This window comes from Ambystoma mexicanum, chromosome 1p (genome assembly GCF_040938575.1).
Source record: "Ambystoma mexicanum isolate Mex_15411 chromosome 1p, UKY_AmexF1_1, whole genome shotgun sequence".
Classification (NCBI taxonomy): Eukaryota; Metazoa; Chordata; class Amphibia; order Caudata; family Ambystomatidae; genus Ambystoma; species Ambystoma mexicanum.
In genome coordinates, this window is record NC_090921.1 from 1,052,905,952 (window position 1) to 1,052,929,861 (window position 23,910).

At 45.2% G+C, this 23,910-nt stretch overlaps 1 protein-coding gene across 2 annotated transcripts in view; it reads right to left on the reverse strand.

Moving 5' to 3' along the window:
• Positions 1 to 17,522, reverse strand: part of LOC138447935 (uncharacterized) — a 185,861-nt gene extending 168,339 nt beyond the window's left edge. For both annotated transcript variants that reach the window (XM_069604462.1, XM_069604464.1), the window contains exon 1: positions 17,355 to 17,522. In XM_069604462.1, coding sequence (XP_069460563.1) covers positions 17,355 to 17,498 — 144 coding nt within the window. In that variant the 5' untranslated portion in view covers positions 17,499 to 17,522. The remainder of the gene's footprint in view (positions 1 to 17,354) is intronic.
• Positions 17,523 to 23,910: the final 6,388 nt, after the last annotated feature.

Here is a 23,910-nt window from a genome sequence, read left to right on the forward strand (position 1 = left end):
ACGCCGCCGTAAAACCCTTACCGCCTGAGTCGTAATGAGGCCCTCTGTGTTTACAAGAAACATGGCTCACACAAAGTCCATTGTTGGAAGGATTCGAAGTAGCCATTAATCCTGCTATAAAACAAACAAAGGGCAGGCCGATGGCTGGCCTTCTTTTGGCTGTGAGGAAAGGTGCTGGACTTCGGATCGTGAACTCTTATAATCCATCACCACTAATTCAGGTCTCCACCATTGGTGTCCACCAGAAAGACACCAACAAGGAAACTCGCGTGTATATTATCAATTTATACTGGAACCATAGACACAATGAAGAGCTCCCCTTTATCGACCACGTTACAAGTCTGATCGATGATTTACTCACAAAGGAGCAACCGCTAGACTTAATTGTATGTGGAGATCTGAACATTGTCTGTATCCCAGATGTTGTTCCAAACGGTGAAAACAGAAGCGATAGCAAACGCGAACAAGCTGCGTCCCAATGGTGTCTGGAACTGGATCTCAGAGGCTTGCACATGCTTAACAGACAAACGGTAGACGACATCCCGGCCTGCCCTACGTGGAGAAGAGCTGACCAAAAATCGGTCATTGACTACATATTTTTGACTGAAAATATCCATAAGAGAACGTCAAAACTTGAAGTCATTAAAATGGAACACAGCGACCATGACATGGTAAAACTGTCAATCTACCACCCCTGTTCAGGTGGTCAGACCTGCTGGCCGTTTGTGGTGTGCACTGGGACCGGCAGGATCCGACTAAATCTTGCGGACACAGAAGAGCGATGAGACAAGAACTAAGAAAACTCAAAGGACCATACACCGATACTTTGAGAGAGTGCCAAAAAGCGATCAAGGCTAAATATCGAAACTGGCTTAAATCCCGTGCAGCAATCATGCTACAAAACGACTCAGAAGATATGCTGAAAAAAATGGCTGGGAAAAACTCAGCGGGCTATTGGAAATTGATAAATAACACCATGGCTCCACAATACGCGCTCCAGGCCATTGCAGTCACCGAAGATGACTGGTCGAAGTTCTACACAAACCTCTTTTGCAGAGACAAACCGGTACCACCCTGGGTACCTATGACGTCAAACAAGTGGGACCTGGCGTTTGAAAGAAGTGACATCTTGGAAGCAATTAAGAATGTGCATGACTCCAGAGCGCCCGGCCCCGATGGCTTAACAAACTATACGCTAAAAAAAAAAACAGATTTATGGGCAGACTTTTGCGTTATTCTGTTTGACCGAGTCATTACGAGCCGATCAACCCCAAAGTCTTGGAAAAGCGCTGTGGTGGTCCCTATTTTTATAAAAGAAGACTGCTCAAACCCAAAAAACTATAGGCCCATAGCGCTTCTCGATGTGTTGGGGAAGATTTACGCCACCCTTTTGCAACAAAAACTGACAAGGTGGGCTAATGACAATAATCACGTAGACCCCAGACAAGCGGGGTTTGTGAAAGGGGTTGGATGCGGTCTAAACCTGTTGGTACTGAACCTCATAAAGATGGAAGCAATCAGAACCAATCAAAAGATCTACTTGGCTCTGATAGACCTGTCTTATGCATTCAACAGCATAGACAGAGAATTGTTGTGGGACAAACTCATCAGATGGAACTGTCCTCCCAGCTTAGTGGAAGCAATTCGTGAATTACACACGGACACTTCGATCAGGATCCGTCTGGACACTAAAGGAACGTTATCTGCCCCTATCAGCACATATAAAGGAGTGAAACAAGGTTGCCCATTGGCAGCCATCATCTTCAATCTTTTTATATCTGATGTAAACGCAGCATTCATTGGTACAACAATGTTTCCTCCGAAATTACATGGCTCGCCCATCAACTACCTAGCCTACGCTGATGATCTTATTTTGCTCGACCTGACTCCCATAGGTCTTCAGCGTAAACTAGACTGTCTTGACATCTATACCACAGCCAATGGTCTTCAAATCAACAAACAAAAATGTGAAATTCTAATTTTTGAGAAACTACAAGGCTGTGTCTCCCGAGGAAAGAAGTACAGATGGTGTCTTGCTAACGAGCAACTTCAGATAGTAAAACACTCCGCATACCTGGGCATGAAGATCAGTGCTAGCAGAAATGACGCACCATGGGTTGAAGTGGTGAAAAGCAAATGTCGACAGATGGCTTGCCAAGCGTTGTTAATCAATAAAAAATTTGGAAAATTTTCCTTAAAACCAACAATTGAATTTTTCCAACAAAAAGTGGTACCCGCCCTGATCTATGGCGGTGAAAACGCATTTGGTTGCACAAGTGACCTGTGGAATTCACTAGAAAAAATATTTTGGATGCGAGTCCTACAGCTTCCCAAAGGTACCTCGACGGTCTGTCTGCGATACGAACTGGGCCTTATCTCGATAAACGCAAGAGTTACCTGGAACCTACTGTGTCTGTTTAGGAAAACAATGATAAAAAACCCAGCGATCCAATTCGAAGTTTTACATAAGCCGGACACTGCCAAAGACTACACGGTTCTTTTTCAATGGAATCTCCTCTGCCAAGCACTTTTAAAGGAGTTTGACATTTCCATTATAACGTTAACTGAGAATCCCGAGTTGGCAAAAACCAAAATTTGGAGAGCGGATTGGATTAATACTTGCGAACTAAGAGCCAAATCGAAACTAATGCAAGAGGTCCCAGGTGAAGCTAAAGCGTATGGTCAGAGGCACACTTATCTAACCCTACTTCCGGACCAACATGCAAGATCCTTATACATGCGCTTCAGGCTAAACATGATGGAAACAAAAGAGCGAGTGAGCAGTTGGGTGAAGTGTGCTGACACTGATCTAATGTGTAGATTCTGCAGTAAGAATAAGGAGACCTTAAAACACCTAATATTGTTTTGTCAAACTCTTCAACAACAAAGAGAAACCAACTTTGGAGCCCTGATTAACGAACACCATTGTATGACGGCGGACGACTGGTGGACAGCTCTATTTGAGGGGTCCAACAGAGCAGTCCTATTTGCATTAACAAACTTTCTGCGCGTAATAAAGGGACGTCTGGACGACCAAAAAGTAAAACTGGGTGTAATCAAAGACATGAAATCTATACCAGTCGTCATCGGACCTACCTCTTAACACGCCATGATGGACGTACCAATAGAGATGTCAAGATGTCAATGGTGGAGGGAGGGATGGATGGAGGGAAACAAAAAAACAAAAAAAAAACTCTCATACGTGATGTATTCCTTTCTTGTTTTGTTTATCTCTTTTTAAAGGTTGAATAAACCAATAAAAATACAAAAAAAAAAATTTACATTCTTACATTTGAAAATGCACATGATTTAATCGTCAGGTGGCCACAATGGTCCATTAAAACATAAGCACTATCATATGCAGGTTTTATAAAGTATTTGTGGAAAAAGACATGAACAGAAACTATTCAAATCTATGTGTATTGAGCATTTGTTCATCCATATGAATTAAATGGGTTTGTGGAACTTGATCTTCAGAATGTCACACAGCATATAGAACAGGGCTTTAAACGGATATGTATTAAACTAATATGGTTATATGTGTCAAATGATAATCTATAAGTTAAAACCATTAGACTATTCATTAGGCAACATTGGGTCAGGAATAACCAATTGATGCTAAGTAAGGTCCTTAGTCGGATGTTCAAAAATGGAAACCAAAGTCGATAGAGAAAATGGCAAATACATATACTCAGTTAGTTGTGCCAAGGTGTCGTGTAATAATGTAGAGAGAACTAGAAAGTAGCCAAATCGGCCGATGCTCTTTTGAACAGGTTAGTCCACACATCGGAACCTATCGGGGAAACATAGGGTATTTTATTCAAGGTATTCATGCTGAGTACGTGAATCCATTTAGCAAAATAAACTTGAAGAGGGCAATATCTTCAGGTCTCGTTCTCAAGTTATTCTTTCCCATCTAAGTCTCAGGATGGATTAATTAATTGGCCGTGATATGTGTCAATGGATAACCAGTGTCGTATAAATCTAATCCAATTGCCATAGATAGTAAGGACCACAATACGTGTTCAAATCGACTAGAAAAAGAGAAAGATAATTTGGCTATAGAGTCAGGATAGCAATGTATCCAAATAAAGCTTATCCGTACCTTAAAAAAGGAGAAAAAAGATACCGAGTCCATGCGGTCTAACTGGTAAATAATACAGGCTCAGTGGGGCTGATCATCATATGCCGGGGTATCCAAATGCATTCATCAACATTCGTTTCAACTGTCTATGGAAAAGGACAGGTGACGCTGTATGAGCGAATACAGAGGTAAGTGCTAAGTCTTTTTAACAGAAAAAATTACGGCAGTAGGAAAGCAAAGGAAACGTTCTTGCATAGTGCTGGTTCATGAGAAGTAAGGTGCTTGGTCCTCTGTGCCACGGGTAGTGTTCCAGAGATTGTACCGATCGTGAACGAGAGAGACGTTCTGGGCTATCAGTATCAGCGTGGTCTAAACAGTGTACTCCGAAGTACAACACGGATCAACTATACTTAAAGGAAAAACAAGGTGCTGTTAGCAAAAGTGGCTAACACAGCAACCAGACATGGATGCCCAGTGTTCAGACATGTCTTGTAATCTTACCTCTAGATCGAAGGATTTCAGAATGGTAAGGCGCGAAGGAAAGGAAACTGTGGCCAACGCGTCCCTAGAGATAGTAACCAGGAGCTCAAAAATGATCCACATATACCGACAATCACAGAGAGTGTTCAATGGAAACTGAAAAGGGACTAGATTCAACTGTCTATGCGCTCAGCAGTAGCCATCTTAGAGTGTAATGGACCATTAGAAAGGATGCCTTAAATATATATGTGACTAGAGTGGAATTTAGAAAACAAGGTAGATAGAGTACAGGTTAAGGGTTATAATGCTGGGTGCATGAAGATCAATAATAGCGGAGCCATCAATACAATGTATGTCCATAAGGAAAAATGCTTGAAGGGGTATGTTTACAAGAAGTTTGTTTGTTGGAAAAGCAGCGAAGCTAACATCGCCCCTAAATACAATGCGCCACTGGCAATCACTACATCCTAGACATACATCAATGTACTGGTCATGAAGTAGATTTTTTAGACAGGTCTAAGGTGAGATGTGGATATGCAGGAACTCATCATGTAATTATCACAGATAATTTAAGGTGTAAATGCTGATTACAACAATAATTGTAGTTTTCATATTAATATTATGCATAGATCATGTATTAATCTAGACAAGGTGATAGTCCAAGCTAGATACAGGATGACTTATCATTTTCACAAGTGATCAAATATGTTAATGGTGACTCTACATACCTCAACATTAATAGACAAGCGGGTGGTCTCAGCCAACTACAAAATAGATGTTTGTACATGAAAGTAAATATGTATTAGATCGAATTGCTGTCACGGCTTGTGGTTGTATATTAGTTACAGTCAGTTCATATTGGAGAGAATTTATAAATGTAATCTAGATTCATTAAATCTACAGAACGTCATGTAGCAATATGTGCATGTGATTCCATATTTGTAAAAGTGGATCACTATTCATAACAAACTCTACATACATTTCAAATTCATTAGGTGGAATTACAATCAATCAACAATATGTAAATACATTAGATCACCTTGCAATTAGATGACCACTCAATCCATTGGTATAACATTCAGATAAAGCAATTCATCGAAAATTCGTCAGTAAATCCTTTCGGTTGTAAAGCATCCAACAAATAAATCCAGAATTTTTCTTTCCTAGAGAGGAGCACAAGGTAATTCCCTCCCCTTAGGGTTTTTTTTACAACCTCATGTATAATTTACTGCATGGGCATTTGATCGAATAGATCCCTCCTACAGAGAGGCAGGTTGCAAAGTCATGTAGTTTGAATTTCTTACCAGTTTGAGGGTGGGAAATGGTATCTCCCTTTATGATGTTATAACAATGTCTGCTGTTTAGGCATGGAAATGAGCTTTTCTTCTTGGTCTTTAGTAGTGATTGACTGTCCTTCGGTGGTCTTTCAGCTATGACTAGTCTATCCTTTAGGTTGCGCCCTCGTTTGAAGGCCATCATAGGTGTTTTAGGAAACAACTTAAGGAGTGAAGGATCGTTGTGCAGTAGAGTACAAAGTTTTCTTATGATTTTGCTTATCTAGAAGCTCTGTCACGAGTATTTAGAGATGTAGAGGAGAGGTGTGGTTCTATCCTTAATCTTTGGTGTTAGGAGTCGGTCTCTGCTTAAGTTGTTCGATCTCTCAACAGCTGTTTCTAGGATCTCCACCGGATAGCCCCTTGCTCCAAACCAATCTATAAGCTCAGAGCGTTCTAGGTCGAGACCTGCTGGGTCTGAAACAATCCTCTTGAGGCGTAACATCTGGCTGTAGGATAGACTTTTCAACATCGCTTTAGGATGGAGACTCGTGTAGTGTAATAGATTGTTGGCGTCTGTAGGCTTGTGGTACACCGAAGTGGTGATGTGTCCATTTTGAATTCGTAGCTCAACGTCAAGAAAATGGAGAGATGGTGTTCCAAATTTCTATTGTAAATTTGATTTTCTCACGTACTTTATTTAGATAGTCGAAGAATAGGTCCAGATCAGATCTTGTTCCGGACCAAATCCCAAAAATGTCGTCTATGTACCGTTTCCAAGTTAGCAGCTGAGGTGACCAATGTTGATGGTCCAGTACATATTTCTTCTCGAAGTGATACATGAATGTGTTGGCATAAACAGGAGCCATCGCTGATCCGATCAAGGTGCCTGTAATTTGGCCAAAATATCTAGACTGAAATCGAAAGTAGCTATTTTTCAAAATCAATTCCAAAAGTTCAACAGCGAATTCGGGGTTTCCTCTTATTTCCGATGAGTTTGAGAGTAACCATAAAACTGCTTGAATACCTTCATCATGTGGAATTGATGTATTAAGACTACATACATCCATATTAAAGATAATGCATTCTTCACTGAGGGCTCAGATTTCCAGCAAGCAATTAAGGAAGTCTGTTGTATCCTTCAAATAGGTAGTGATGGCTTGTACTAATGGTTGGAGAAGACGATCCAGGTAGATAGCAAGTGTATCAAATATGGTCTCGGTTCCAGCTACAAATTGTCATAAAGGGGGATTTGTTGGATTTTTGTGTAACTTAGGCAAGCCGTAGAAGACCGGAGTTATAGGATGCTGGTTAGAAAGGAATTGACTGGTCTTATCGCTGATCCATCCATTCTTTATTGCATTATCAATCGCTGTTGATATGATAGTTTTAATTTTCAGAATGGGGTCATGGTCCAGTTTAACATAAGTTGTTTCATCCCCAAGAAGTTCCAAGCATTTGCCAATGTAGAACGATGAATCCATTACAACTATGGCACCACCCTTGTCTGCAGGTTTAATTGTAAGTTCTTCATCCCTGGCAAGTAATTCCACATTATCCAGTAGGTTGTTTTTTATGTTGATTGGGGTACTTCCTTGGTAATTGATCCGTTTTAGATCATTCAAGACAGTCTTTTTGAAAAGGTCTAGGATGGAATTCTGGATATGCGGATCAAAAGTGCTTTTAGGGCGCAACTGCCAGTAATCATCAATTTGAGGGGGGATATGTTCATCCATGTCTGTTCCAAAAAAGATATTCAATCTAGGTTTTCTCAGGAGTCTGTGTAAGCAGACCTTTCTTCAAATAATGTAGTATTAATGATGGGGACAAAGGAAAGACCACGGTTGAGTATGTTCAGTTGTCCACTTGTCAATAGTTTATTGGAGATGTTCACCACCAGGTTCTCGACTGCTTGTTCCTTCCTTTTTGTTTTTTTTTCCCTCTCCTGGTTTTTCTTTTGATTTGTCCCGTAGGCCTAAAAAAGCCCCTGATTGTTCTACAGTACTACTAAGGTTTGGATCTACAGCTCTTAAAGTTGGGTCTTCAGATGTCCCCTCCTGGTTGTTAGATTACTGTTGTGTCCTGTCAGGTCTTATGGCTTCACCAATGCTGTTCCTCCCTCTGGAACAGCATCCCTACCCCTCTCAGACCTGAGCCAAATTTTCTTAAATTCCAGAAACTTCTCAAGACTTTTCTTTTCTTCTCTTCCTTTCCTCTCCCCCTCCTGTGCTAAATGCTCCCTCTGCCACTACCACTGGGGCCTGGTCCCTTCTAAGTCACACAGAAGCCAGATCACTGCCCTAACAGGCCCCACTGTATCCGCCGCTAGCACTTTCCCTCAGGCTCCCTTCCCCAGACTATCCCTAACTTGGTCCGCCCTGTCCACCGCACTCACCCTCCCTTTTCCCTCTCATTCTCCTTGCAATTGCCATCTTGGCCCCCACAGCACTTGCCCACCACCTCCCTTGGGCACCCTACTCCTGCACTTCTCCCTCTAGCCCCCCTGAACTTACCACCTTGTTTTATACTTGCATGGTAGGATTGGCACAAGGCCAATATAACAGTTTTTGTTGTTTTCCTATGACGCGTCCCCCCCAACTTGTCATGTGGCGCCTGGAAACACGTGTGTATAGGTGCCATACAAATGTCCAATAAATAAATAAATAAATTCAAATACTTCGCAGAATCTCCACAGGGGCGAAATTACACTCTCGCCCCTTTCAAGGAGAATGGGAGAAACAATGCCCTCTACCCCTTTGCATACAATATTGAGCGTCCCACTTTTTTTAGGACTTGAGCCCCATTAATTTTCTTAACATTTGAAGATCTGTGAAATTGCTTTATCTCACTGCCGCAAAACCTCCCAAGCAAAAAGTAGGCTCTATCGCACTTTAAGAACATCCTGCACTAAACGGAACCTGCCTCGTTTGCTTTAAATAAATACCTAGCATCCTTGAAACCTGCTTGCAGTTTGTTTCTTTGGACAGTAAAAATAATCCTTATCTGTAGATTCTAAAATCAAGGAATAGTTCTAGTTTGGACACTATGCCAAAACAGAAGTGAGCAAAACACACAATCACCATACTTTTGCAATAACTTCCAACGTCTGATGGCATTTTCAAATAAACTTTTCACAAAGACCTTTTGCATTTCTACCGATTACATCCGGGAAGAGAGGTGTTCAAGTGCCTGAATTGCAAACTGGTCTCAAATTGTGACTTTGTCACTTAACCAACGTGTGTGCTACTGGGCAAGTCATTTAATCTCACTATGCCTTATCTGTCAAAATTAGATGTCTGTACAAAGTATTCATTTTGCAAGGTCTGCTACTTGAAAATAGTGTCACTCCTGGCATTGCAACACAGGCAAATATTAACAGTGACAAGCTATGTGATTTGGTATACAGTAGAGCTGGACGAGCCTTGTGGGGCTTGGGCCAGACCAAGCCTCACTTAGGGCACCAGCCTACCCCCCCCTTTGGATCAATGCCTGTCCAGAGCATGGGCCGGCCATGAACCCCACAAGGTGCCCATCCAGTCCTCAATTTAAAAAAATAAATGGAAAAAAGTCACGCTCATGGTGTTCTGACAGCACACACAGGAGCGTGTATGCCTGTCTTCCGCTCCCAGCCACCTGACTGCCGTTCCCACACCAGCCAATCATTGAATGACTGGGGCAGGACAGGAAGTCAGGAGGCCTGGACTGGAAGTCCAGCAGACACTCTCCTGTAAGTGCTGCCGGCATACCAAGAGCGTAACTTTTTTGTCCTGCCGCAGCCACTCATTGATTGGCTGGGGCAGAACTGGGACACTTCCTGGTGGTGCTGTTAGGCAGCTGCTAATTTAAAGAGGTGAGTCCCTCTGTTGCCCACTAGGTCCTATTTTTGCCCCTCCCAGTACCCGTTATCCCCTTTTGTTGCGCAGCACAAGTACTTCCCTAGAAAAAATTGGGATAGTAGCACATATATTGCACTCAGAAGATCTGTGAAGGTTAGACAGATTTGATGGTGGGCACTGTGCTGCACTTAGATGGACTTGGGAGTGGGCACTTGTGTTGCACTTTAAAAAGTTAGACCGTCCATTGTGCTCAAAGATATATGATAACCTATCCATCACACTTCAAAGATCTATAATTCGAAGGGATTGTGTCCTCCGACGTATTCCTTATCTTTGATAATTCGTCTCCAGCTTGCTGGTCTCGGAAATGTTTTCTCTGTAGAGGGCGCTGCGCGTCGCCCGCCGAGTCGATGTCTCTAGACAGCCGCCGTATCGGCGCCGACGTCACCATGCCCATAAATAGCCACACGCAGCGTCCGTTGCTAAGTTCCGTTTTTCCGCGCTTCGTGGGGCCTCGGAATATCGTTGCTCAGTTCAGTCAGATAAAACCTCTTATATTTACTCGAAATACCAACTCGTTCTCGATGGCTTCTTCATCGGAACCGACGACGCTGCGATCCGGCTTAAAAAAATGTCGAGACTGCGGTAAGAAAATGTCGATAACAGATCCACACAGGATCTGCTTGTGGTGCTTGGGAGTGGAGCACCATTGTTCAGAGTGTGAGGACTGCATGTCCATGACGGCGAAAGCCCTGAAGGAGCGCAGCCAACGGTGATACCAAGAGCCTCCGGCACGACGGCGAGACCGTCGTCGACATCCTCGAGTGGGATCCCGATCCTCTTGAGTTCTTCGAGGCCTCTTGCAGTTTTCTCGACGCCTTTCTCAGCGCCTTCGAAGCCTGTCACATCGGCGTCGACGACATTGACGTTTTCTCGCCCAATAATGACGAGTTTGGCTCCTTCTGCCTTAGAAATGGGTTTTACACCATTTCCGTGGTCAGAGTACCCCGGATTATCTTCAATCTATGAAGAAGGGAAGGATTCTGACCAGGAAACCTTCGGGTTGCAGAGGACCACACTACCTGTTTCAGAGGATTTTACCTCTGAGGAAAGAAGGTTGAAAGACCTCCAGGAATCATTACATGAGGCAAGTAGGCTGGACACTTCCCCAGAAGTGGAATTTGTCAAACCAGACCCAGGGGAACATGCCGAAACACCCTATAGAACCCTGATGGATTATTGAATTTATGGGTTGGTCTGCGCCTTCACCTGTTTTTCAACAGGATGACCTGACAGACATACTAGACAAAGGTCCACAGGAGGATCCTGTGGTCCCCTTCTATGAAGCCTTGCAAAGGAAGATTTCATCTAATTGGGAACTCCTGAGGTTATCCCTGCAGTCAATAAAAGATTGTCAGCCAAGTATAGGGTAGCTGCGGCTGACCCTGAATATTTATAACAACACCCGACTCCAGAGAGCCTGGTGGTTCAAGCGGCAACTTCATCAAGCAGCAGATCCGCTTACCCTACTGTCCCACAGGATAGAGATGACAAAAGGTACGATTCTATGGCAAAAAATGTATTTTCTGCTTGTAGTATGGCGTTGAAGTCCATCAACGCCACCTGTATGCTCGCCAGGTTCAGTCACACACTGTGGGAGTGGGCTTCATCAGCGCTGACTGCATATCGGAAGGAGAGGAAAGGGAAGCCTTCCTTAACATCATTAAAGATGGCAAAGATGCCATGTGCGAGTAAGTTCAAACTAGCATCGATTCCGCTGACTTTATCAGTAGGGCCATGGCGGCAAGTACGACAATCCGCAGGCATGCGTGGTTGCGAAAGTCTGGCTTTGCTCCAGATGTACAGGCCAGACTTTTGAATATGTCCTTTGACGGCTCTTCTTTATTCGGTAAAAAGGCTGAGGACAGTCTGGAAAAGTTGCAGACATCTAAAGCAGCGGCAAAATCTTTAGGAGCTGCAATCCGCCAAACTCCTTTTCGCCCCTCAGGAATCTCTGGGAGAGGAAAGTCCTTTCGCTATTATTCCGCATTCGGGAAAGGCAGGGGACAGCCGGCTCAAAGAGGCCAAAGGAGATCCACCCGAGGTGGACGGGTCAAAAGTACTAAAGCCGCAGCAGCAGCAGTTGCCTCTTTACCCTCGGCATCTGCATCAGCCGCCCCCAAACCACTCTGAGGTCTTTCCACACAAAACACCTGTAGGGGGCAGGATAACTCACCATCTGACGGAATGGCAGGCTTGGGCAGGCTTCGTCAGATGCTTGGGCATTGGAGACAGTTGCCCAGGGTTACTGCCTACCCTTTCTACACATCCCTCAGAGTCATCCACTGGGGCACAGCTCTCTAAAAGTTCCAGATCCGCTCCTCTTGCAGGAAATTATAGACCTACTAGAGAAAGGTGCCATAGAACCGGTACCTGTAGTGGACAGGAACAAGGGCTGGTACTCCCCCTACTTTGTCATACCAAAGAAGGACGGAGGACTGAGACACATCCTGGATTTACGAGAATTGAACAAGTTCCTCAGGAAGGACAAGTTCAAGATGGTAACTCTCTCTCAGATCCTTCAGGCCCTCCAGCTCAAGGACTGGCTGGTATCTCTGGACCTTCAGGATGCTTATTTCCGTGTGCCAATCCATCTCAAACACAGGAAATACCTGAGGTTCGCAATTGGGGACTCTCATTATCAATTTCGAGTTCTGCCATTTGGGCTGACCTCCGCCCCGAGGGTCTTCACCAAGCTAATGTCGGTAGTGGCTGCGAGTCTAAGGAGGGAAGGGATCCACGTCTACCCCTACCTGGATGATTGGCTGATCAGGGCTGTATTTTCGGAACAAGCTCAGATCCAGCTAGATTATGTCTGCCACTTCCTTCACAAACTGGGCTTCTCCCTCAAAGAAATGTCCTGATAATGACGGACAACACGGTGGCTATGCACTACCTCAACAAAAGAGGAGGCGTAGGGTCACTGCCACTGTGCAGAGAGGCAATGCAGCTCTGGTTTTGGGCAATTCAGGAAGGAATCTCTCTATCGGCAGTCCACCTAGCCGGAGAGAAGAACTTGACAGCGGACACTCTGAGCAGGCAGAGCACAGTCTCCCACGAGTGGGAGCTAGCTCAGGAAGTCCTTCAAGAGATCTTCGCCCTTTGGGGAACCCCTCAGGTGGATCTGTTCGCCACCAGCACCAACAGGAAGTGCGATCTGTTCTGTTCAAGGGATCTCTAGGGGACGCGTTCATAGTGGATTGGGAGTTCCCACTCCTTTACACGTTTCCACCAGTCCCTGTTATTCCTCAAATGATCAGGAGGTTGAGAAGATTCCGGAAAACCATGATCCTAATTGCCCCGGACTGGGCCAGGAGAACGTGGTACCCGGACCTTCTAGATATGTCCATCTGTCCTCCAATACGTCTTTCACTCAAAGAGAATCTTCTCTCACAGAAGGGAGGTCAGGTTCTCCATCCAGACATCAGAACCCTCAACCTTCACGCTTGGCTTCTGAAAGGGTGAGGTACAAGGATTGGGACCTCCGTGATGACGTCATGGAGGTGTTGCTTTCGGCCAGAAGGCCAGCAACAAAGTCTTTATACCGCTGCCGTTGGAACAAATTTTGCAGCTGGTGTAGAGAAGGGAATATCGACCCTTTTTCATGTACACCAACGGTGTTATCGTTTCTACTCTACTTGGCAAACTCAGGCCTTCAAGTTGGCACTGTAAAAGGCTATCTCGCAGCGCTTTCAATCTTCAAGCGCACTGCAGAGGAACCAACGTATTTCAAACTACCTCTAGTAATACCATTTCTCAAGAGATTAACTCATGTTTATCCTCCAAGACCATTTCAAGTTCTCTTATGGGACTTACATTTAGTCTTAAATTTCCTAATGGCTACTCCATTCGAACCACTCCACTCTTGTTTGCTGAGATTTCTCACACTTAAAACTGTCCTATTGGTAGCACCAACATCTGCTAGGAGGGTGAGCGAATTACAAGCTCTCTCTTGTAAAGCCCCCCATACAATTTTCCATAAGGACAAAGTTGTCCTACAGGTGAAGCCTAATTTCCTCCCAAAGGTGGTTTCTGAATTTCATATCACTCAGAAAATTACCTTACCTTCGTTCTACCCTCATCCCCATCCGGGGAAAGAGGAAGAAAGGTTACATAGGCTGGACCCAAGGCGAGCTCTGAGCTTTTACATCAGCAGACTGGCTAGGATTAGGCAAGCAGACCAACTGTTTGTAGGATACTCAGGTCACAAGTTGGGACTACCCATAACAAAACAGACCATTTCCAGGTGGATTATTTTGGCCATTCTCGAATGTTACAAACTGGCAGGGAAAGAGCCACCCCAAAATCTTAGGGCTCATTCAACCAGGGGTATCGGAGCCTCTTCGGCCCTCCAAAGAGGGGTACTGGTCCGAGACATATGTGCGGCTGCCACATGGTCGTCCGCAAATACATTCACAACATTTTACAACCTGGATTCCTACACTAGTCAAGAGACCAGATTTGGCAAAGCCGTATTACATTCGGTTCATTCCTAAAAGGGATACATGACATTATTACTCCCACCTCCAATTACATGCCACTGCTATGGGAGTCTATCAAAGATAAGGAATACGTCGAGGACACAATCCCTTCGAAGAACAAGTCACTGCTTACCTTGTAAAGTTCTTTTGATGGGATGTTCCTCCGACGTATTCCTTATCGCCCCTCCCATCCAACCCCGCAGTAATACTTCCCTTCTGGTTGCAGCTTACGCTCCTTCAAGGTCAATAACCAATTCAGGCATGACTTATCTTATGCTACAAAATGGAACTGAGCAACGGACGCCGCGCGTGGCTATTTATGGGCATGGTGACGTCGGCGCCGATACAGTGGCTGTCGAGGGACATCGACTCGGTGGACGTAGACGCGCAGCGCCCTCTATAGAGAAAACATTTCCGAGGCCAGCAAGATGGAGACGAATTATCAAAGATAAGGAATACGTCAGAGGAACATCCCATCGAAAGAACATTACAAGGTAAGAAGTAACTTGTTCGTTAGCCATTGTAACACAAGGTATATACATAGAAGTTGCCTGAAGGTAGACCAATATAGAACTTAGAAGATGTATAGTAAGACTATAAGGGTATCCTGTCTATTTCGTTTAGAGAATGATATGATCCCAAGTTCTTATGGTAGCCTGTCTGTCACACCTAGAAGATGTACTGAGAAAGCCGGTCTAGTGTGCTAGGAAGACCTTGCGGGTAGCCTGTCTATAGTGCCTAGAGAAATCTATGAGGGTACCTTCTCTTTTCACACAGCGGATCAGATCGCACAGTGAGATCAAAGATAAGCTCCATCTGAGCTTAAGGTACGTATAACACACCATTTCGGTGGACATCTGTTGCAGGCACGGCTATCCATCCACACACATTACAATGCAGCTACGACTGTGATAAATTCGGTCTAGAGGCACACGTATGTCTTCGCATCCTCACATCAGACTTGCCTCAACACCTCTGCCCTTAGAATACAGCAGCAACCCACGACAAATTTGGTCTAGATAAACACAACCTTCTCTTGCACTAGTGCACTCTCGTGACCTCCCTCAGCACACATGCATGAGCCTGGCCTCTTGGGTTGCTTCCTGGAGACTAGCCAGCACACCTAAATCCTAATCTTGGCCAAATGCACAAACACAGGTTCTAAACCTCTATGAGAATTTCCCATACTATAGATTGCTGTCCCCAAGGGTGTTCCCACCACAAGTGCTTTGAGACTACAGTAATGGTAAAAGGCGGTATATAAAAGATGACTACATACAATCAATACAACTCCTTTAACTTCCCCCAGACCCATTTCCCCCCTTTTCTTGACGCCAGTCCCATGTAGCCCCTTTTATCCCCCAGACTCGTTTTGTCCCTTTCTTTGACTGCCCACTAGAGTTGACCTTGCCAGGATTCGAACCTTCGACCTGCAGATCAAACACAGATCACAGCAACAAGTGTTTAATCTGCTGAGCCATTTTACTGCCATTTAGCCCCTTTAGCTGCCCACAGACCCTTTTTGCAACTTCTCTTGGCCCCGTCCCATTTAGCCCCTTTTGTTGCCCCTCAACCCGGTTAGCTGCTCACAGACCTGTGTTGCCCCTTTCCTTGACCCCCTAGTCCCATTTACCCCTGCTTGTTGCCCCTCAACCCCTTTAACTGCGCCAGGCCCGTTTTACCCCTTTTCTTGAAGCCCCAGTCCCTTTAGCCCCTTTTGTTGACCCTCACTCCTTTAGCCCCTTTTCTTTCCCCCAGTCCCATTTAGTCCCTTTTGTTGTGCCAGTCCCTTTTAGCTCCTATTGTTTCCACAGTCCCTGTTTTTGCCCCCTTTCGCCCCAGTCCATTTAGCCCTTTTTTCTTGTCCCTTAAGCCCTTTTTGTTGCCTCCCCATCCCCTTAGCTCATGTTCTTGCCTCACCCACTTTTCTTGCCCCCTAACCAGGCCCCTCCCCTGTTTAACCTGGCCATTTTCCAGGTTCGGCTTGTGCTTTGTCCGAAGAGCCAGGCTAGACCCCTAGGCTTGGCACTACCCAACATTTCTCTGGCTCTCCCAGGTCTAGTATGCAGGTGGTGGCAGTGCCGTAACCATAAGCGCAGCACTGTCTGACCGGGACTAGGGCTGGCCCTACATGTTGAAGAGTATGCTTGGGGCAGGCCAAAAGCAGGGATGTCATTTGGGGGCAAACCCCTTGGTACCCCTAAATAAAGAAACCGTTTTTTTTTATGTAAGCTCCTGGGCTGTGGCCAGAGCCATGTGGCTCTTTGTTTCTGGAGTAACTGGCTTTCTCGATCGGGCCTCTTTAAAAAAAAAACACGGGGTTCAAAAAGTGTAACACTTTGAGCTGTGAAGCGAAGTAAGAAAGAATAGGAATAACAAATAATTTGTCTTTCTGGAATTTTATACAGTAATTGCTAGATTCATTAAAGGATTATTTCAGGCACACTTCCGGGGTGAGTCACTGATTTAGTCTTCTGAGGTCGATACATGAGTACCAACACAGGTTGGGTGATATTGTTTGTATATTTGTTCTATATAAAGCGCTCAAGCATAAGTGTTATATATTAACACATCAGTATCATTTGGCCTTGGACGCCTGCTTGCATGCACAGTAATTTGGTAAAATAGGCCTAATCACTGATATTAACCATACATATGTTAATCCATTCTTGTATGCAATGTATGACCCATTTAAGTGATGTCGTAAACCATATTTTTCGTAGTGTACTTCGGTATAATTTTATGCGAGGCCACTTACTATTTTATCAAGGGGTGAAAGATCGTGTTACATCGCTTCCCGTGATGTCACTTCGGGGTGGGGTCAAATGACACCTCTTCCTGTGATGACATCAGAGGTCACGGGTCGTCTGATGTCACTTCTATTACCCCTGACATTTTAGTGAAATGATGTCCCTGGCGAAAAGGTAGGCATAGCTCATTTCTGCAAACCCAGGCATGTTCGTGAATTGGCAGACTGGCCATATTACAGCTTCTAGAGAGTTTGAAGTCACCTCGAGGCGCTCATCCGACTGGAGACCACACGTTAAAATCCACCAGGTCATCTTTCGACGGCTGCCAAAGCTAGACCCTTCGATTCGTAATCATTTTACCCATCTATTGGTTGACAGGCCCTTCTTACCTGACATTGTGGAGAATCGGGGTTCCTGCAGGTGGCAAATATTTTTTTGGGGGCGCTGGGCTTTGCCAGGAGCTGACGGACCAGTTCAAGGCCGATGCCCCGGTTGCAGCCGGTGATTAGAACGGTGCGCGCGTCCCAAGCCATCTTCACTGATCCTGGCCGAACAGTGTGTTCAAATCCGAGGGTTCCTGGCAGCTGTAACATGTTATAAGCAGTCCCCTCCCCACCCGCCCCTCACTCAACCGGTTCCTCCAGTGAAAGGCACCTGGCGTAATTGATTAAGATTAAAGCAGGGTCCAGTCCATGCCCCGGGATGAGCCAGACAGTCGGGAGCCTGTGAGTGGTTAAAACCGTTTAATTATAAAGACGCTGAAAATGACCACGGCTGAACAAATTTGGATCCCAGCCTAGTTTCCGCCCGGCAGAGCTGACTTGTTCCTCAAGTTCAGAAGTATGAACGGCCAGAGAGGTGCAGCCCGTTTCTGTGGCATCAACTCTTTACAGAACATGCATTGGCAAAGCCAGCAGTGTTGCCTTGTCTATGAGTGTTAGGCATTTTCCAGGCACTGCCTTATATGTCCAGGCATTCACACCAGTGTGCAGCTGCTACTATCGATGGCCAATCAATAACACTATGGCAGTGCCTAGCAAATGCCTATGCCATGCCTAAGCAAAGCCAAACACGTTGCCATTGCCCTCCCAGCATCTGCCCTGAATTACTGATGGTCACTAGGGCTGTTGGTAGGCCGTGAATCGGGCACATGCAAAAGCTGAGGCTTTGATGCCCAGCCGGCACATCAGTGCGGTCATGGTGCTGTAGGGGAGCAGGTGGATGCCTCTTCTCTAGTCCCTGCACCCTCACCACCGTCTTATTGGAGTAGCAGACGAAGAGGTACAATTGGAAACCCATGCATGAATGTATGTGATATATCCATACCGCGTAGAGCGTATGAAAGACGATATGCACTCAGACAGCCATTCAGGAGATACCCTCATGTTGAGAAAGTGGAAGGAAGTTACCAAGACGGATGCTCACTGTGCCAGAATGAGGCTACGGGAATTATGGATGAACGCTAAGGAAAAGTCTGACAACAACAGAATGATGTCATGAAGAAGATATATAAACCTATGTTGAAATGATATGAAAATACTCAAGAGTGATGATGTAAGTGAAGCACGAAGAGAAATATGTACTTAAAAATGAGGTAATCGTGCAAATAAGAAGACGAAGTAACTTGTTGACCATTAACTGTAGATGCGCTGTAACGCAAGGTAGAAAAAGTATATAGAAGCTTGCTAAAAAGAGTATATATATATATATACATAACGATTAGGACAACCATTGGAAGAAAAATACAAGCCTAGGATTGCAAATTAAAGATTTAATGTACAAGCTTTTTTTCATGTGCAGAATAGGGGAGTACGTAGGTCTGAAGTTAAGGAGGCTATTTTGAGGGACGTGTGCAAGGCACAAATGGAGTCGGATGAACAATGTGCGTCAGATATATTTGTGCTAAGATTCGGAGCGACAAGTCCATTTGCAGATGCCAAGTGTTGGACAAATACGAAGGCAACCGCCTAAGTGAGGTGGAGTGAGCAAGTCTCTAAAGGACAGAAAGGGTAATGCCACCTGGTTTAATAAAATCAAATAGCAGTAATTGAAAAACTGAAATGCACAAAACTGTGGTCTCCTGACGTGATGGAGAACTGAAAACAGAGACTAGTGATTAGAGCTTTGGTTAAGATAGTGGTATGCTCACACTCCTTCAAATGTCCCAGAACAGTGAGCAGACTACAGGGTCAACTACAAACGATAGACCTTGGCTAAGGATTAGGTCGATGAAATGCAATGGACTAATTGGGAAAACAAGAGAACAAGTTGACGTAACTTGAACGTCTAGGTTCCGTTTTGTTCACATGCTGCTAAGGATCCGAAAGTCCAAGGTTGGATAGGGTTGCCAACCAATCAAAAGGCCTGCCACGCACTTTCAGACACAATGTTGCAGTTATTAGCCCTCTGCCATATTCTCTGCTATAATCAGTGTGTGATGCACGTAGAAGTAGTCCAGGGACTGTCCTACAGACAAGGGGAAGCCAATGAGATATTATCACGTATATAATACTATGAGTAGATATGTTCCCCTAATCCAATCCCTCCCGGGGATAGGTTTTATGAAATACCACGCAGGATGACGTCATGAGTGGCATATGTGAAAGTATGTAAACGCTGGACAAACAAAATTATGTATGCACATTGAGCATCTAATTTGATAGCTGCTTACTTTCATTGAGTTTAAAGCAGTTTTTTACCATCTTCCTTTGGTCTGTCCGATTATTTGTTCTGAGATGATTACTGATAATTCCCTCTAGCACATAGAAGGTGCTTCAATGTGCTAGAGCACAATGCTTTCCTGTAAAACACATACTTTTGGGGTTAGCTTTTTCCTTTGCTAGATAGAATTCACAGTGACAGTCCCGACCCGTACATACTAGTTTTGGGAGCGTGGAGCAGTTCTGCTGTGCCCTACACCTGATGATGCCTGTACAATGCTGCAGGTTCGCGTTGGTAATCTCCTGCCTGCTGTTCGGCGTCCTTGCAGGAGGAGGTGGAAAATATTCCAAAGAAATTAATAAAAACAGAATGTGTGTGGCTCATGCACTATAGGAAGGAGGGGGGTCTGCTGGCAGAGTACTCTGGCGCTCGGTATAGCAGTGAGGGTGACAGAGCCGTGTTTGGGCGAGGAATACTGTATTAGACATATCACAGGGCAGGATGGAGGTGCACTAACTGCTGCGTGCGGCTCATGGGCGGTATTAAGGAGGGTGTGGGCTGGGAGCGTACTCTGGTACTCGGTATTGCTGTGAGGATGGCAGAGCGGTGTGTGGGTGAGGAATAATGTATTAGACACAGCACAGGGCAGGATTTAGGTGCATTGACTACGCTGCGTGTGGCTCACGCGCTGTAGGAAGGAGGAGGTGTGCTGGCATGTTTCTCTGGCACTCGGTATTGCTGTGAGGGTGGTGTGAGGGTGGCAGAGTGGTGTGTGGGTGAGGAATACTGTGTTAGATATAGCACAGGGCAGGATGGTGGTGTATGGACTAAGCTTTGTGCGGCTCACCCACTGTAGGAAGGAGAAAGTGCTGGCAGAGCTCTCTGGCACTCAGTATTTCTGAGTGTGGCAGGGCGCTGTGTGGGTGAGGAATAATGTGTTAGACCTAACACATGGCAGGATGGAGGTGCATTGACTGCGCTGCATGCGGCTAATGCGCTGTAGGAAGGAGGAGGTGTGCTGGCATGTTTCTCTGGCACTCGGTATTGCTGTGAGGGTGGTGTGAGGGTGGCAGAGTGGTGTGTGGGTGAGGAATACTGTGTTAGATATAGCACAGGGCAGGATGGTGGTGTATGGACTAAGCTTTGTGCGGCTCACCCACTGTAGGAAGGAGAAAGTGCTGGCAGAGCTCTCTGGCACTCAGTATTTCTGAGTGTGGCAGGGCGCTGTGTGGGTGAGGAATACTGTATTAGACCTAACACATGGCAGGATGGAGGTGCATTGACTGAGCTGCATGCGGCTAATGCGCTGTAGGAAGGAGGAGGTGTGCTGGCATGTTTCTCTGGCACTCGGTATTGCTGTGAGGGTGGTGTGAGGGTGGCAGAGTGGTGTGTGGGTGAGGAATACTGTGTTAGATATAGCACAGGGCAGGATGGTGGTGTATGGACTAAGCTTTGTGCGGCTCACCCACTGTAGGAAGGAGAAAGTGCTGGCAGAGCTCTCTGGCACTCAGTATTTCTGAGTGTGGCAGGGCGCTGTGTGGGTGAGGAATACTGTATTAGACCTAACACATGGCAGGATGGAGGTGCATTGACTGAGCTGCATGCGGCTAATGCGCTGTAGGAAGGAGGAGGTGTGCTGGCATGTTTGTCTGGCACTCAGTATTGCTGTGAGGGTGGTGTGAGGGTGGCAGAGTGGTGTGTGGGTAAGGAATACTGTGTTAGATATAGCACAGGGCAGGGTGGAGGTGCATTGACTGAGCTGCATGCGGCTAATGCGCTGTAGGAAGGAGGGGCTGGGCTGGCAGAGTTCTTTGACACTCAGTACTGTTGTGAGGGTGGCAGAGCAGTGTGTGGGTGAGCAATTATGTATTAGACGTAGCACAGGGCAGGTTGGAGGTGCATTGACTAAGCTGCGTGTGGCTCAAGCGCTGTAGGAAGAATGAGGTGTGCTGGCGGAGTCATCTGGCACTCGGGAATCGTTGTGATGGTGGCAGAGCGTTGTGTGGGGGGAAATACTGTATTAGACACAGCAATAAACTCGTGATGGCACCCAGATAACTAACTCCCTGCGACCATTCTCCTTGCCAGGAATCCGAACACGGAGCTGACTTCTCGTTGACCAGCGGCAAACTCTCCGAAGATAAGGTGGCAGTGGGACCGGTTCAGTGAAATGTCAACAGACTCTTGTGTTTCCATTTTTATTAACTTGAATGCTGGCATGGTGAATTTCAGCAGCTATTTTTATGCAGCTTATTTTCCTGAAGATATGCTGCAAATACTTACTTTGCAATGGGGCCCGAACTCCCACAATACGAAATGGTGCAGACCGGGATGCGCCTGCTACCTACTTTATGCGTCATATTAGGTGAGTTAGGAGCACCAACCGGCTAGGCCCTCTACAGGCAACTATCGCCCATGCCCCATGCACAAGGGCTGCGGGTACGACGCCAGAAATTGCTTTCTGAGAACATGCCTCTATGTTTTATTTCCAGATGCCGACTTCTGTTTTGCCTTACACAAAGATAATTTGCATGTGGTACCTATTTGCATTGCAAGATAGGCTGGCCAACTTTACAAGTTCACATGTTATAAATGAATACACAATAAACAGCCTTACGTTTCTCTTCCAATGCTGAAATAAAATGGCTCATGGCTGTCTTGGGAAACAAACACGTACTCCAGAGCCAATCACATCACGAGCATCCAATCAAGTACTGCTTCCATCAGAAAACGCTAGACCAAACTCCAATAAGTAAGGCCATGTACCTTTTCATAGCCATTTTAAAACTAAAGGTAACTCTACCAATAACTTGTTTATTTTTAATACAAAATACATTACAATATATAACATAACTGAAAATATACAGTAAATATTTTGACAAGCATCAATCTAGTCAAATAACTTTTTAATAACATTAACACATGGAGGCCGCCGTTTCGGAAGTAAAAATGGCTGCCACAATACAAATGCAGGCAAATAGTACAAAAAAAAAGGTTTGTTTGGAGGGAAAACGGGTGGGAATGGGAGGAAAATCCGATAGGTTTCACTCAGCAATGTCTGTTAAAAGGGTGGGACACGTAGCCAAACAACAGAAATCCATCTCATATGTCATCTGCATTGAAAAGCATTACACACCAACACTCAAAGCCCCCATTTCAGCTCTTCTATTAAAGCTCTTATTTTAATGACAATAGTTTCGGCTTTAAAGGTAGCACTTTCAGCGCCAACTAATAAGCAAAACTAAAAAGGAGCACTGCGTGAGTTGCCAACTACTGGACCTTATCTAATCCCACACTGGAGAGAGGTTGAACTCTGGTGACATGGAAAGAGGCAGCAGTGCTGAACTATTTGATCACTTTGTCACTTTCCCTCCATGAGTAAATGGGCTTTGCTCTTTATGTATGTTGTCGGCTCGCCTGCAAAAAATGACTGCAGGGTATCCTTATGTAGGGTTGTAGAATACTGGTCGACGAGTGAAAGGTGTGCATGCTTCAGTGTTGCCATAGTAACCTATCACGTTAGAACACGCAATAACTTGGAGGCACTAAATAACAGAACACCAAAGCAATACAATTTTTATTTTAAAATATTTTTATTGGCATTTGTATATAGACATTCACACATACATCTGGTGCTTCTTTTCTTGTAATTTGTTCGCCTGTATCTTCCAAGCTTCATAGTTACCACTTGCGTTTGGTCCTGCCCTAGCAACCGCCGCACCCCACACTCTAGACTCTGCTTCTGCTCAGCGTTCAAATTCCTTGTACCAGGGTGTGTATTGTGGGCCCCTGGCTGATTTCCAGGCCATCGCTAAGGCTCTTTTGGACAGTATGCATGCCATGTCTATGAATTTTACCACTTGTTTGAACTTACTATCTCTGGGGTATGCCCCAACAGACATTCTTTTGGGGTCCATTCATATCGTACAATCCAGCCCTTCTGCAGGCCTGTTCTACCTGTGCCCAGAATCGTATGTGCACACATCCCCAAAACATGTATTAGCCCAGCGTCCACTGCGCCGCACCCCAGGCACAATGGTTGTGTGTTGCAGTTGAATTTGGCTATCCTGTACAGTGGCATATAGGTGCGGTATAGGACATTCAGTTGGATTAGTGTGAAGCAGGAGTTTCTGGACACTTTCCGGGGGTATAATAATATTCGCTCCCACTCCCTTTCTGTTATATGTCCCCTCAAGTCAATCTCCCAGCGTTCTTTTAGCACTGTACTATTGGGGTTGGGTCTAGCTATCAGTAGAGCGTATAATCTGGACACCGGTTTCCAGC